General features: G+C 45.8%; 1 protein-coding gene across 1 annotated transcript in view; it reads right to left on the reverse strand.

The window, feature by feature from the left end:
• CHD1L (chromodomain helicase DNA binding protein 1 like) overlaps nucleotides 1–16209 on the reverse strand; it is a 1245724-nt gene that overhangs the window by 900607 nt on the left and 328908 nt on the right. The window contains exons 12-13 of the mRNA XM_069636461.1: nucleotides 1027–1137; nucleotides 715–829 (exon numbers count right to left, since the gene is read on the reverse strand). Of these exons, the coding sequence (XP_069492562.1) occupies nucleotides 715–829; nucleotides 1027–1137 (226 nt within the window). The remainder of the gene's footprint in view (nucleotides 1–714; nucleotides 830–1026; nucleotides 1138–16209) is intronic.

The following is a 16209-nucleotide window of genomic DNA, read 5'->3' on the forward strand; positions in this document are numbered from 1 at the left end:
GGTTTATGCTAGCTTTTCAGGGAGCTTTTTTCAAACTTTTACAAATTTGGATTTCTGACATGCAACCACTCCCAAATGGTTTTTGGGGGCAAAGAGTAGAAAGTAAGTAGAAGAGTTTTGCGGTCTGTGTTCCCTTGGGCATAGCTTCATCATGCCTTAACTCACCATGAGATGAGTAGATTCCAGGCATGCCCCCTGGTATGGATAACACCTTTCTCCAGCTGTCTTACCTTTCATCGCCCTGGCCCATAGAATACAGTTGAGTCACACAATAAATTCAGTTCAATTGTAAACATAGCTCCTCCACTTTTTCCTTCCAATGCCTTCCTGAGCATCCTATCTATGGTCACCAACATCCGAAATATCTACCCGACCTCCTCCCTTACGCTAGTGAGCATTCTATCATCCTCCTCCGTTGCCTCTCTGACAGGCAAGACACCGTAACCTATGGTAGTAGGTGCTTTACAAATTTAAGATAGCATAACTCTACTAGAGGTCCCCAGAGACGGGCACGATACTTCATCACCCCTTTGCAATCCATTACTGCTTCTGCCTTTTATAAATGTTTTTTGTGGAGATGGTACAGCACGTAGCCAAGTTTAAAGTATGTTCTATTTGCTTCAGTTACACAGTCACATGATTCCATAGGCCCTGATCATGAGTGAGCAAAAACTCAAGAGATGGAAAAATACTGCATGTAGTCACTTTTCTTACTTGTTTTGGCCAATTCTGTGAGCCCTGGCAGCAGCTTGCAAATCATTCTGGGGGTTGAAGTCACTGTCCACAAAAATTACAGTATCGGCTGCGGTCAGGTTCATCCCAACTCCACCTAAAAAAAAAAGTCACTGTAGGAAGTATTTTTCCTTTTGGGAAGGAGGTAAATTAAAGACTAAACCTCAAAGAGTACAATAGCAATGCCTGAGCCTTTGGTTATTTCGAAGATGGATAACCTAAGACATCATATTGAAGTTAACTTGTTTAACATGGATACTGCAATATTGTTGTAACGTCTAACCACTAAATTACCTGCTTTGGTGCTGAGAAGGAAAACAAAAACTGGTTTCTGGCTGAAGCTATTTATGGCAAGATGCCTTTCTTCTCCTCTCACAGATCCATCCAACCTCTCATAGCTGTAACCTGTCAAGAACAAATGAGTATTATAGTTCTGTTGTTGCATACATCTTACAAATCTGTTATTGAAGGACAAGCAGAAGGCACCTGTTACAAAAAGTAGCTCCAATTCTGCAACAAAGGAAATATTCTTTTGAAAACAGTGTCTAAAATTCTGCATGTTTTTCCTTCTACCTAACCAAGAGGAAAACAAACAGGGAATGTACGTGATATTTTAGCTCTGGAATAACAGTAAAGTCTACTCACTTGTTTTTAATGGTACAGACAAGAAAATCTAACATTGCTATTTAATGATTACTTGCATTTGTGGCTCAGCATAAAATGGTCACTTACATTGGATAATAGTTTTTCCAGCATAGGTACCCCTGCCTCCTGACATTAAAATACTTTTCAAAAATTCCTTAAGCAAAGGGAGGATCCTGGGAACATTTTTGCCAATTTATTTTGTTAAAATACTTTTTATAGTGCTAACGTGCTAAAGAAAAACAGGATCTATACCCAAAGATTAGCATGTGAAGCAGAAGGACACTTGATGATGATGCAGGAACGAGAGCCATTTTTTATGCATAATCAACAATAGAGGCGCCCAGTTTTTAATTATGTTGGTTTAATTAATGTTCACGATTTAGTAATGGGGACTAACAATTTTTCTTACTGTCCCAGTTATTATTTTTATTTAACACACCACACTGAGTAGATGATTAAGGAATAATCCAATTGGGCCCTTTACCTTTCCAGCTATTGGATGTTTTTTAATGCACTTTGTAACTTAGGACAGGGACAGTTCTCTGTTCTCTATCCACTTTTATATAAGCGGCGCACCAGCTTATCCTAGGGGTAGACAATTCTAGTAGGGACTAGTGTAGTTCTTCTGGAAGGAACAGGTGCCAATAGGGAGAAGTGAATATTGGTGATTCCTCTTTTGTTATGTGTTTAAGGAAAATACATCTTTCCCCTTCTGCCTTCCCTTGATCCCCCTTTTGTCACACAGTTCTTTTGTACTCTGTATTTCACTTCACCTTAATGGGGTATGGTTCTTCCATTTTCTTTTATTGTTCTTCTTTGTTTCTTGTCTCTTGTCTACTCTCTGTCAGGGTATTTCAATTTGCTTACTGACATTCAAAAAGGGGCATGTGTCTTCCCTTTTATGGACGTCTTCACTTTTCAACAATATCAAATACACTTAAACTCCGACTTCTGGCTTACTCTGCTGCCAGGAGGTCACGTTACTGTTTCATGCATTCATGTTTACTTGTATTTCCACTCCTGGTTTACTCTCCTGCCTGGATGTTTCTTTCCTCTTAGTCCTAGACTCACTATTTGCCTGGTTCACTATCCTGCCAGGGCTTTTCTGTTCTACTGTTAACGTATCTCTCATCCAAGCAACAAAGTATCTTAGCTAGTGGGCAACTGCCCCTTTCTTGGCAACTCTTCACTTAAATGTTGAATCACCAACCCTTTTTAAACACTGGTAATTTGTGCATCAATCTCTCTTTATTGCCATTTGGTCATCTACCCTTTTTGCACACGGTTCGTATTCATATCAATCACCTTTTTCAAACACTGGGCCTCCGATCCTTTCTGTACATTATTTGTATTCGTATCAACCTCCTTTTTCAAGCATCGGGTAACCAACCCTTTTTGCACACTGTTAGTGTCCATCACCTTTTCCAAACAATGGGTTTCTGGGCCTTTTTGCGCACTGTTTATATCTGTTATCAATCTCCTTTTTCAAATGTCGGATTACCAAACCTTTCTGCACATTGTTCGTATTGGTATCTGGTTCTCCAACTATTTTAATTGGATTCCCTCGTATTTTTAACAATATGCGACTCATGTTCTCAACATTAGCCATGTTTATGAAAGGAAAATGGTTTTGGATAAAGGCCCATCTTTCCCTATCCAAAAGAGAATGTCCCTGCCTATGAAATTAAACTAAAGCAAGTTGACCTTGTGTCCAACATACATCTGACCCTCACACTAACATACAAAATCAAAAGGTACAAGGCAAATATTTCTGTTTTCAATTCAACAAACATCTGCAAAAACACACATAAATAATCATAGCAAAACAATCCTTGTACCCAGGGTTTGGCTCCCTTCCCCTGAATGGATCCAGGAATAGTGTTCAAAATGTTCCGTTTCACCAAAGCTCTATTAAAGGCAATAGAAATGTCTCTCTCACTTAATGTTATCCTCAAGATGGTAAAGCAAATATTCTTTCTATAACACAGGCTAGAATTTAACAACAAAAAAAAAAAGAGTAGTTTCTCATTTTCAGGATAGCAAAGCAAAATGTTCAAATCCAACAAAGGTTTGATATGACAAAGTTTCTCTTTGACACAAAATTGATTTCCTGGTATACTCACCTGACAGGAACTCCTCAACTGCATAGATATCCTGGTTTACTCCCCTGTCAGGAATATCTCCCTTGTGGACTTTGCAGATCCCCTGGAATACTCTCCTGCCAGGTATCTTTTACCAAAAGGTTCACTACTACATCTTCTATCAGGTTTGCCTGCAATGTTCACTTTCCTTCCCGCCCACAATGGGCTCGACAAAAACCACGCGCTTGCTGTATGCTGATGATTTGATACTAATGGACTATCCACCAATCGGCCTACAGCGCCAATTTGACAACCTGGCCTCCTACATACATTTGAACGACTTGCAAATCAATGTTGGCAAAACAAAAATCCTGGTTTTGGAAAAATCACAAAAGCGAAATGAAAGGCTGACATGGTTTCTTGAAGGTTCAGAACTCGAAAAGGTCCACAAATTCAAATATCTTGGTGCGACCCTCAATTCTTCCAGAACAAACACAGCAATGCAACAAACTTTGTTGGATAAAACGAGAAAGCTGTCTGCCCAAACAAGAGCACTGGATAAAAATTACAGTTGTTTCTCTTTAGTTCCCACAATCAGATTCTATCGATCGAAGGTGGTGCCATCCCGAACTTACGGCATGGAGGCCATACCTCAAACACCCGAAAAGCTATGGATCAGGCTTGAAGGCTACTTTTGGAGATCTGTGTTGGGTCTCCCTAAATCCTCATCTATGGTGTTAATCAGACAGGAACTAAACCTCCTCTCCCTCCAAGCTACCATCGAAGGAAACAGCATGATGCTCAACAGAAAAATGCTGCTGCCCAATTGCCCATGCATACTAAAAATGATCAGAGCAGAAACAGGAAACACATGCAATATGTTGAAAGCATGGGAACAAGGCTGCAAAGCAAATCTGGGTGAAATTCAAACAAATGAGGCTGAGCTGATTCAAAATTCCATGAAAATAAAAAGGAAAAAGGAAGAACTCGATTGGATAAAGACCCTGGACTCCGCTGCAGAGTGCAAATCGACATCCCATCTTCCGCCACAGTCGAGGAAACTAAACTGTGTACAGAACTATCTAAAACAGTTACCAAACAAGTCGGTAAGGAACACCTTCATGAGAGCGTGTCTCAACCTGCTCGAAACCAACGAGATCCTGGCAGTCAGAGGCTTAGCCAACTCAAACAAATGCCGTTTTTGCACAAAAGACAATCAGATCGGAACAATACGGCACCTGCTTCTCAATTGCCCTGGAACTAAGATCATAAGATCGAAATACCTGTTGGTGCATCTGACCTCTTCCTACACTCAAGAAGTACCGGTGTGGTGGGGTGCTGTTGCGCAGCAGTCCAAGATGGCCGCTGCCTGAGAGGCTCCAGTAACGGCTGGAAAGAAAATCATCTTATTATCCTGGCTTCCCCATCCCCGAGTCCCTGACGGATGCTGGCGGGATCTGCATAATAGTGGGCACCCCCGGATGATCCTGTGAGCCCGTGTATTGCATCCTACAGTGCAATATACAAGAGGGCCTGGCGGCTGGACCAAAGAGAGTGGGGGAGGGGTGACTCCTGGTGCGAGGAGCGGCCGACTGCCTGGTGCTTGTGGCAGTAGTTTCGCTTGATCGGCGCCCGGGACCCTAGCTGAACGAGGCGAGTTGTTGGAGCGGGCCGGATTTATGGCCAGGTGCGTTAACGGGGCTTGGCCGCTGCAGCTGGTGTGGTGGGTGCCTGTGCGGCACCAGCGATCTTGCCGCGGTGAACGAGACGCGGACCCTAGTGCCTTTTGTGCCCGGCCGGGCTGCCGTTCACGGCCCGGGGTGTGCGGTCCGTGGCGGGCGGTCCGTGGCGGGCGGTCCGTGGCGGGCTGACTTGGGTGGCTGTGCGCGCCGGGCTGGCTGCTTCTGCTTTGCGGAGCTGACCGGGCCGGTCTTGGCGTGATTGCCCCCGGAGGTGCAGCTCCCTACTGGAGTCTGTCTAGGTGGCTGTGGACTCAGGCCCCGCGCTGAAACAGGAGTTGAGCTGATCCCTTTTTTTTCTTTTTTTTCCTCTTAATGGAGGAAAGGAAAATGAAAGAAACAAACGCTCATAACTGCATCCTGGGGCTCCGGGGGCACTTTCTTTTTTTGAGAGAGTCATGTGTGGTGCACCACAGCTGTTAGCCCTTGGCATAGCTTGTAGGGCGTAGCTGCCGGGACTGCGGCTGCTCCTGTCCACCAGGGCATAACCAGACTCGTTGTTTTTGGGCTGCAGTTGTGCCCCCGAATACGCACCTCAGGCATCATAGACTTCCTAGTTGGCCTCAAAGGAGTGTACCCCCTGCTACACTGCTCGCCTGGACCCGGATCTGCATGACATCTAGCTGTAGCTCCTGCTGATTATACTTAAACTGTGGAAGTGAACCTCTGTGGCCTGCAGCACTAGTCTGCTGATTCTTTGGAACCACTCGGGAGCTGCAGGGGGGGTGGCTCGCCCTGGACTGTTTGGGAGCCTGTGCGTCAGTTAACATCCTTGGAGCAGGAACACCCGGCTCGGTATCCCTTTACAATCGGCTCTATGGGAAATCAGAAGAGGCAGGCGAGGATGGAACAGTCTGCCCATTCGGAACAGGGCCGGTCCCAGGCTACGCTCTAGCAGACACCACCTGCGGAACAGGTGGACATTGCAGCTTTAAACCAGACGCTGCTGGCGCTGAAAGGCAGCACGGACACACTTGGGGTCAAAATAGATGCCTTCACTTACAAAGTGAATGGCTCAGCAGTGCAGATAGAAAAAAACTATGCGGGTGCATGGAAGAGGCGGAGCAGAGGATTGTAACCACTGAGGATTACGTCACCTCGCTGCAGCGTGAGGTATCGGCCCTTCAGCAACCCGTCAAGAAAATAGCTGCAAAGAATGAAGATTTGGAGGGGCGCTCAAGGAGGAACAACGTAAGGATCATGGGCGTGCCGGAGTCGACCAATAAAGACAACATGGAAAAGTTTGTAGAGCAGCTTCTGGTGGATGTGCTGGATAACACGCCTACATGCCTCTTTCTGCCATGTACATGGTAGAGCGGGCTCACCGCTCTTTGGCCCCTAGGCCATCGCCGGGCGCCCCAGAATGCCCTATCATCGCCAGGATTTTTTGTTATCGGGACAGAGATGCCATACTGCGGGCGGCTAGGGAGAAGTAGGAGTTAAAATGGGAGGGCCACATCATACGACTGTTTCCTGACTTTAGTCCTGCCGTCCCGGATCAAAGGAAGACTTTTCAAGCAGCTAATAGTATCCTCCGGAGTAAAGGGGTGAAATACTCCATGATGTACCCGGCCAAGCTCCAGGTGCAGCATAAGGGGGCAGCAGTTTTTTTTACTGCTCCTGATGCGGCGGAGCAGTTCACCAGTAATCTACCTGAAGGGGGCGGCTCGCCTCGGCATCTTCTTGAACCAACGCTGATATCCTTTTAGGGAGGGCGTTTGAAGCCTGGGACGAAGCTCCTACATGTTGATGCAAGGGATATGGGGAGGAAGGGATGGGGGGAGTCTACTGCGTCAGCCGTTGCCATTAGGAGCGCTAGAGCTGCCCTCAGAAGCCCCGACAGCCGCAGGTTTGCGGAATTGTTTAGTTGAGGTTAAGTTCTCCTAGTATGGTTGGATTTGGGGTAGAATTGTGGGGGGAGGGCAAGGAGCCGGTAGGTTGTGGTTTCTGGCGTGGGTGGAAGGGGGAGAGGGAAAGGGGGGAGGTGGGACGTTTACAGTTAATTGGGCATGGGTTGGGTGGGGTTAATGAATCATTCTGCAAATGTACTAGCATGAGTACTAAATGCGGTGGGTCCTGGTCCCTTAACTTTGTGCATAATGCAGTCAGCGTGATGAAGTGTTGCTCAGCACTCTGCACTCTATGTCCGTGCAGGGGACGAGTGACGGACATAGGGGGCAGCTTACAATAATGACGTGGAAATCTAAACCGATAGATCTCCGAAGTGTAGGAGATGTGGAGGGGAGCCTGCTGATTTTTTTCATGTAGTTTGGAGCTGCCCACACATTAGACTGTTCCGGAGCAAGATCGAAGAGGCAATTAGTGCAATGCTATTAACACCGAGGGTATACACATCAGAGGTGTGGCTGTTTGCCTTGATTGAGGGGGGGTCCCGCATGGAACGGAAATTGTTAAGTATTGCATCGGGAGTGGCTAGGACCTGGTGGCCAAGAAATGGGGCAAAAGAAACCCCCCAACTTTCACTGCTTGGCTTGAGTGCATGAAAACGTGTGAACGGAGGGAATGTAGATATGCTACAACCAGGCCGGCTACAAGCCGCCCTTTTGATTACTGGCCTCCATTTCGGCAGTATCTGGTGGAAATGGACACTGGGTCTACCCATTAGAGCATGAGGCCGGCTGGGCGGTTTTGATCTACTGGATATGGGCCTTGCAGCCCTCAGAATCATGAACTTAAGGGAAGCAATGGACTATTGGCCAATTGACTGCATTGATTTTCTTTGGACCTACTATGTATATTTGGAATCAGACTTTGTGACATTGCAGGACACGTTTGTTGGGAGGGAGAGAGGTGGGATGAGCGGGGATTAGGGGGCGAGGGGTTGTCAAGTTGTGTTTTGGTTGTATATGAAATTAATAAAGAAAGCTTGAAAAAAAATACATATCCATATGTCACATTAGTTTGTATTAGAGTGAGGGCAGGCATTAGGTTTTCTGTTTGTATAGGCCTTTATTGTTTGACTAAGACTGACTAGGACTGTTTCTTTATTATTTGATGGTCGAGATTACTCTCATCTTAGTTATAGGGCCAGACAGGAGTTTTTCCAACCCCCTCGAATTTAACAATAAAGGTTTTGAAACTTGTAAAAAAAAAAAATAAAAAAAAAATATACGCTTATACTTTTTAATTTGGAAACTGTTTGGAAACTGTATTGTATATTTTTGTGTCTCAGCAACCCTCTGAGAGACACATTTTTATTATATTCCTCCAGGGAATGCCACACCACAATCAAAGACCAGTTGTTTTTCTAGTCACATTGGTTCACTTTCGCTTTTTGTATGCTTTGTATTTACTTCTAATGTACATTCTTTGTCATAAATAAAGTCAATCATCTCAAACAAAAACAAAAAAAAGAAGTACCGGTGTGGTGGGACAGATTCATTGGCAGAGAAAAAACAACCTGGACGATTGCAACTGCGCAGCTACTGAGACACATCCTTGGGACTTTCAATTATCTTGTCTCCCACGCAGAGAAAGCGTTTTCTTTATTTTAAATTCTACTTTTTACACTTCTGTTCTTCTTGTCCTTTCTTGTAAAAATCACTAATCTGATTAAACCAAGTAAATAAAAAAACAAAAATATTTTTTTTTTCAGTTTCCTCCTTAAAGTATAACTCAATTACACTTCTTCATTGGTTAGACTTTATTGACTTTAGTTAAAACTTGTTTCAACTTCCCCCGCACATTGACATCCCATATATGGAGGTTTGCTCAAGTTCTGTCTGTCAACTTCCTTCTTAATATAGGTTGGCTTTTGGCAATGCTTTTTTCAGGTTTTCCCAAATTAGCATTTCACATAAGCAGAATTGCACAGCTTTTGCCCTTTTATTTCTTCTTTAAAGTCTTTTGGCTTATGGCAATGCGGTTTTCCAAGTTTACCCAAATTGACATCCCATATAAGGAGAGTTGTACCACTTTTGCCCTTGTGTGCCAAATCTACTTGGTCGGTATTCAACATGTGTCCTCAAGTGTTCAAACACTTGTGGGCCCGTCCTGGGCCCCCAACCCTTCTTGGTCGAGTCACTGGTTCAACGTGCAGCTGCTGCTGAGGTTTTCTGTGGGGGAAGCTTTCCACATCAGGCCAAGTCTCTCTCGGTTCCCGTGTCAGCTTTTAACTGCTTTGCCGAGGGAACCGCTGCCACTGCTCAGGGCCGCGTCTCCTCCGGTCCCACGTTAAGGATTTCTCATCTAGCGGTTCCTTCAGGGCTCCTGCTGCGAGTTTACTGAAGTTCCTCTTCTCCAGCACCTTACACCCACAGGCAGCTACCTGCAAGCATCCATTCTTTCCAGCACGGCTCTTCTCCGCGACTCTGCCTCTGCCTTTGAGTCCTCTTCCCACTCCGCACTCTCTGCAGATTGCTTCAACTTCTCCTTCACCTTCTTTCACCATTAGGTGATTTTCGTGTTTAAATGGCCCGTGCAGTTGAATGAGCGATTGACAACTAGACTGCACGTTACTTAGTATTAATGTCACTCCATATTGACTCTTTGCTCCTCTTTTTCGTCCAAGTACTTAAGGCTTTTGGGGAATTGGAGTCCAAAGTATTTACATATTGTTTTAAGCTACATTGTTGAACACTTTTGTCTACATAACAATTATCATAAACATCAGATGTCAAATGTGTTTTTAGAGGTGTTATGCACATATGAAGAAGGAATGAAGTTTTGTTTGAGATGTTTAACAGAAGTATGTTTTAAGTGCTTACATTTAAAGGATTCTGAATAATGACAACATGCCATTAGAAACTCTGGAATTAGGGGTTCTTCTTCACAGAAAAGGGAAGAATACTACGTCTCTCCTGTTGGAACCATAACCTCTCCCCGAAAGCCATCTCCTCCCATGTGATCCTCCCTCAGAATACCACACCCAGGGTTAGGATCAGGTAGCAGCTGCCTTCCCCCGGCCAAAGGGTAGGAGACTTTAGGCTGGGGATCAGTGATGACTCCGCAAGATTCATCACAGGCAGCCCAGACGCTCCTCGCATACCTCGGTCTTCGTGCCTCTCGAGCCCTTGACTGCGAGTGCGTCCCGTTAGTCGTCTGGCTCCTGCCTCACTCTCTGTTGCTTCGGGCAGCCTCTCTGTGGCTCTGTGTAGCTCCAGCTTGAGGTAGCATTCAGGCGGTTTACTTCTCCTGTGCCGGCTTTTCCTCTCACTGTTCTCTTTGGTCTCTGTCCTGCTTTCACAAGATTCACTTCTCCTGGGTTGGTTTCTCTTAGCACCGTTTTCGCCAGCCTCTGTGCTGCTTTCACCAAAGTGTTTGTCTAGGATGTTCCAGTCAGTGCCCACACAAGCTCTGTTACACGGCAGACTCTGTCACTTGTCCTCATTCTGTTCAGCTGTGTGGCTTTTAAACATTGCTGCATTCTGCAGTACCTTCCAAAGTCTAGAGCGCAATGTCTGCTTACCCCTTCTAAGCATCCTCATTGTTCCACCCCTCTTTCTCGTCTCAGTACTAAAAAGCGCACGGTGAGGTAAAGCAGATTTGGGAATCCTTCATTTATGTCATAGTAGGCCAGATAGACATGTGATAAAGGTACATGAGTATCACAAAGAGGTATACCTGAAGGGGTATTTTTATTCCTCACTTTCGTGTCTCTCTGTAGTTCGCCTTCCCCCACATGGTCCTACCGCAGACAGCCACCCCCAGGGTTGGTGTCAGGTAATTTCTGCCCTTCCCTGGCCACGTAAGGGAAGCTTCCCTCCAGAGATGCAGTGGTGCTATCACTAGAATCGCCACAGTAGTCATCTGTCTCTATATAGTGGCAAAGTGCATTTTGAAAGTTTTACCCTCTGGTCACTTCAATCTGTGGTCTTTCTTTGTTTGATTGGGTGACACGGAATGGTCAAAATGATCTTTCTGCTTATGCAGGCTCTTTACAAAGCTCACAAAGATACATCTCTGTGACTGCTATCCATCTTCAACTGGATGAGTGTCTCCCAGACACCTCAATCCTGTGTGTGCGCTTGATTAAATGGCTGCCAAAACTTTGAAAGGTTCACAGCTGTGGATTGGTGAGCAGGGCTAACCACCAGCCATTGCGTGTACATAAATAGAGAAAAACTGGTCCATTTTAGAGATTTGTTTGCAGAACCTTACCATATAAGAAGCAAGAAGCTGGATAGTTGGAACAACAGAGGACCCTGTTCCTGTTGGAAAAAGGTGTACTCCTGACTCTCCTGCTGAGCAACTGTCTTACCGTGCTGGATAATCAAGACTCAAGCTTGTTTGCTCCTTCCTCCTGGCCTCCTGCTTTGGAGCACAACAGCCTAAAACTTCTGGTGCCCTCCTGAAGCCACTGTGTCTCTGTGGCATTCTCTGAGAGCTTCTGCTGCCTGGCTCTAAGCTGAGTGGTTTGCTGCTGCTCCGACTAATGAATTCTGTTGTGGGACATCTTGCCTCAAATAACTGAGGCTGCTCCTCATCATGAGACCACCCTGCATCTTGGGCCTAGTCCTCCTTCTACACCTAAACTACCTGTAACCTGCCTTAAAGTGTCACTCCTGCACTGCCTCATTGCTGCTGCTGAATTGTTCTCCTCTTTGTGTGTTGCTTGAATAGTGTCCGTCATAGTTTTGGGCCTGGTTTTTTTGGGGTCTATTCCATCAGAACCAGAGTCCTGAAATGGCATCTATCCAGACCCAATCCCCAAAGAATACATTACACTGATTTTATATATATATTTTTTTAACTTTTATTTATAGGCGAGCGTTAGCAGCATACACAGACGGTAAAGCATTACTTATACAAGTACATGGGTGCAGTTTACATTAACGTTGGCAGATAGGGCATACAGATTTAATTACGTATCATATACTTGATTCACGAGTAGACATTCCATGTTAGCTCTGATGGGCCGCAGGCGCGAGATCCGGGGTCTTCTTTGACCAGTCCGTTAAGATAACTACAGAATGCAATCCATACATTTTTAGGCCTAGAGTGTAGGGGGAGGGAGGTAATATATTCCTCCTCAAAGGTCTGAGTCTCGGTGAGTGCATTCACCTACATTTGAAAGGTGGGGGATGGGGGGAGCGCTTTCGACATTGTAATATACATTTCTTGGCCACCATGTTGCTCACATTAAAAAATGTAGACATTTTCTTGGTGTCATCGCTATTCCAAATCCCAAACAGCACATCTATTGGATCCGAGTCAACTGTAGTACCCACATGTGCATATGATCGGCTCCTTCGGAGCGGCATCTTAGGCAGGTGTGTGTCTGGTTACGGGCAAACCTAGTGATTTTATGGGGAGTGTAGTATAATCTGTTCAGGAGTTTGTATTGCATGCAGCAGATCCTGAAGTTAAGCGAAACTCTGTGCTTATGGGAGCACATTCACTTCCACAAGCCGTCTGAGATCTCAAGGACAAGCTCACCAGCCCATTTACTGCGTACTGTAGGGGGTTGGTCTGGAGATTTCGTTAACAGTATTTTATATATCGAGGAGACCACCCCACAGGCTTTGCTCGAGTTGGCTATGTGCTGTATTTCAGGCGTGTCGGGGCACTGATTTTATAATTCTGTGTATATTTTTCAGTAGACCAGAGTCTTATTAAGTTAAGTACTTTGGGTTAAACATAAAACATTGTAATAACAGAGTATTATGAAAAGGATAACGGTCAGCTAAGACCCAAACCTCTCCAGAACTACATGTGTTGCCCACTATTTGGTGGTAGGCACTATAGAAGGCAAAGAGTTGGGAATAAATGGGAACCCTAGACACAGTAGAATAATACATTCACATTGTCATATTCACAACCCAAAGGCCAACGCAGAAAATTGTCTCTGTAATCATTCGAATAGATAGTAACATGAATAATACAAATGCACACCATACATTAGAAATCGCAACTAGAGAGGAAAGGGTGGTAATCTTTAGAAACCCAGTTTAAGGGGCCATTAAAGGTGAATCCCATGATGTAATCACAGTTTCCATAGGGGGTGCACCTTCCCAAGGTGACAGGGAGCTGAGGCCGCTACCCGATAGTCCCCCCGGGAAAGGTACTCAGCAAGTGGATCTCATGGCAGGGGAAGCCCCCTGTGGGGCCAGTGATGACTATTGTGGGAGAACGCAGAATTCACCTAACCACTACACCTTTCCTTCACCCTCACTCTCTCCGCCCCTGACCTCCTATTCCATATACTTGGTTCTATGTAATAAAGTTGCAGCGAAAATGGCAGTTTTAAAAACAATTGCAGCAAAAAGGCTGTGGTGTGTCCCCCGCAATCCATGTAATGGATGCGGGGGACACCCCTGCAACCCTTGCACCCCTTGTGTGATATAATGGAAACCCTTTTACCAGGTCACACCACAGCCTGTTTGCCGCAATATTTTGTAAAAACATCAATTTTTTCGGCGACCCTATTACTGGATACCATATACTTCTATGACATACAGGAAGTAGAAAAAACGCAGACGAGAAAGAATAGGGGTAACTATCACAAAGATCCCGAACAACCCTTCTTCCAATTAGACCTTCGCCCCACCACTCCACCAAGACTAATCTAGTCATCGTCTGTGACTCTCTCCTTTCTGCACGCTATTCCTCTTATTTTTCTTGATATATCTACATCGTTTGATACGGTCGATCACTCTCTACTCTTCCTTCTTTGGGTTTTCTGGGCCTGTTCTTACTTGGGTTAAATCCTATCTATCTAAAAGCAGTTACTCTGTTTCCTGGGCTGGAAATGTTTCTCCTTCCTTCCCTCTTTCTCAATGAGTTCCCCAAGGCTCTGTTCTTGGTCCCCTCCTCTTTTCACTCTACACCTGTCCTCTTGCTGGCATTATTTCTTTCAGTCTTTCTCACCACCTCTATGCGGACGAAACTCACTTTTTCTATCTTTCTCTTCTGCTTCATCAGAAGAACAAGTTACTCTCTTACCTGGTAACATTCTTTCCATGGGATGGTCCGACGACGTATTCCATATCTATGACAGTAATCACCACAGCTGTGCTGCTTCGGAAAAAATCTTTCGGTGTCTGCGTCCTGCGTCGATGACGTCGATACACCGCCCTCGAGGACCTCCTCCGACGGCCGACGTCACTGGATGTTATAAGTAGGACGCACAACGCCCGTAGCCTCAGTTGTAGTTTTTTTCCCAGAATGTGTGCCACCAGTCTTCTGCCAGTCTGACACACAAAGCCTTGCGGAAACGTAAGCTGCAATCGCATAAGAAATTCTGTAGCAGGGAAGGTAGGGAGGGAGCGATATGGAATACGTCGTCAGACCATGCCATCGAAAGAACGTTACCAGGTAAGAGAGTAACTTGTTCATCGAGGGGATTGGGTCCTCCGACGTATTCCATATCTATGACAGACTCCCAAAGCAGTACCAATGCAAGGAGGTGGGAAAAGAATTTAAAAACAGAAATTTAGAATGCCCAATCAAATTTCGGAGTAAAGGACTGCCTTGCCAAAGGCCAGATCCTGCCCCGGATGGAATCGAGGGAATAGTGACGTACAAAAGTATGTACCGAAGCCCAGGTGGCTGCATCACAGATGTTACGAATAGGAACACCCCTCTGCAGGGCAGTAGAGGCAGCCATACCCCTAGTAGAATGGGCCCTTAAGCCGACGGGTGGGTCCTTACCCACCAAGCGGTAACACTCAGAGATAGCTAAAATAATCCAGCGAGACAAAGTCTGTTTCGTCGCAGCTTGTCCCAAACCCTTTCCAGCGTAACCAATGAACAGCTGATCGTCCACTCTGACCCAGGACATGCGTGAAATATAAAAGCTTAACGCTCTCCTAGGATCAAGCCTATGGAGCCTCTCCTCTTCCTTACCAGGATGTGGAGGAGGATAAAATGCCAGAAGAACAACCTTCTGTCCTAAATGAAATTCCGACACCACCTTCGGAAGAAAAGAAGGACGAACTCTAAGGACAACCCTGTCCTTATGGAACACAGTGAAGTGTGGCTTAACTGAAAGTGCCTGTAACTCACTCACTCTGCGAGCGGAAGTGACCGCAACTAAAAATACAGTTTTAAGAGTTAACAGTCTCAAAGGGCATGAATGCAAAGGCTCAAACGGAGCACCCATCAGAAACTTGAGAACAAAGTTCAAATCCCAACCGGGCACCTGGAAAGTTGACGGAAGGAACACATTAGTGAGCCCTTTCAGAAACTGAGAAATTAAAGGAATTTTAAAATAGGAACACTCTTCAGACGAGCGCTTAAATATGGACAGCGCCACCAGGTAACCTTTACTGGTACCCACTTGAAGGCCCCTGTGGCCCAAAGAAAGCAAAAAAGACAGAACCATGGGAATTTCACATGCAAAAGGATCCACAATCTTGACCCTGCACCAGTCGCAGAGCTTTCTCCAACGGCAACGGTACAGGGACTTTGTTGCGGGCCTTCTGGCCGAAAGCATTACGTCTTCAGGGAGGTCGCAATCCTTATACCTCAACCTTTCAGAAACCAAGCGTGAAGGTTGAGGGACCTGACCTCTGGATGAAGAACCTGACCCCCCTCCCGTGAGAGCAGATCGTCTCGGTAGGGAAGACGACGTGGAGGGCAGATGGACAAGTCGAGAAGGTCCAGGTACCACATCCTCCGGGCCCATGCTGGAGCAATGAGGATCATCCGGGAACCGAACCTCCGTAACCTCTGCAGTACTTGCGGGAGGACGGGGACTAGAGGAAATGCGTACAGCAGTGGGAATGACCACTCCACCACAAAAGCATCTCCTAAGGCTCCGTTTGGAGGAAATTCCTGCGAGCAGAACCTCTTGGACTTTCGGTTGACACTGGAGGCGAAAAGATCCACCTCATGGGTCTCCCAAATGGCGAAGATCTCCAGGAGAATCTCCTGAGCCAACTCCCACTCATGAGAGATCGCGCTCTGCCTGCTTATAGCGTCCACCGTCTCGTTTTCATCTCCTGCCAGATGAACTGCCGAGATCGAAACTTCCTGCTGGATTGCCCAGAACCAGAGCTGCATCGCCTCCCTGCACCGAGGAAGTGACCCTGCCCCCCCCTTTTTGTTGA

This window comes from Ambystoma mexicanum, chromosome 7p (assembly GCF_040938575.1).
Source record: "Ambystoma mexicanum isolate Mex_15411 chromosome 7p, UKY_AmexF1_1, whole genome shotgun sequence".
Taxonomy (NCBI): domain Eukaryota; kingdom Metazoa; phylum Chordata; class Amphibia; order Caudata; family Ambystomatidae; genus Ambystoma; species Ambystoma mexicanum.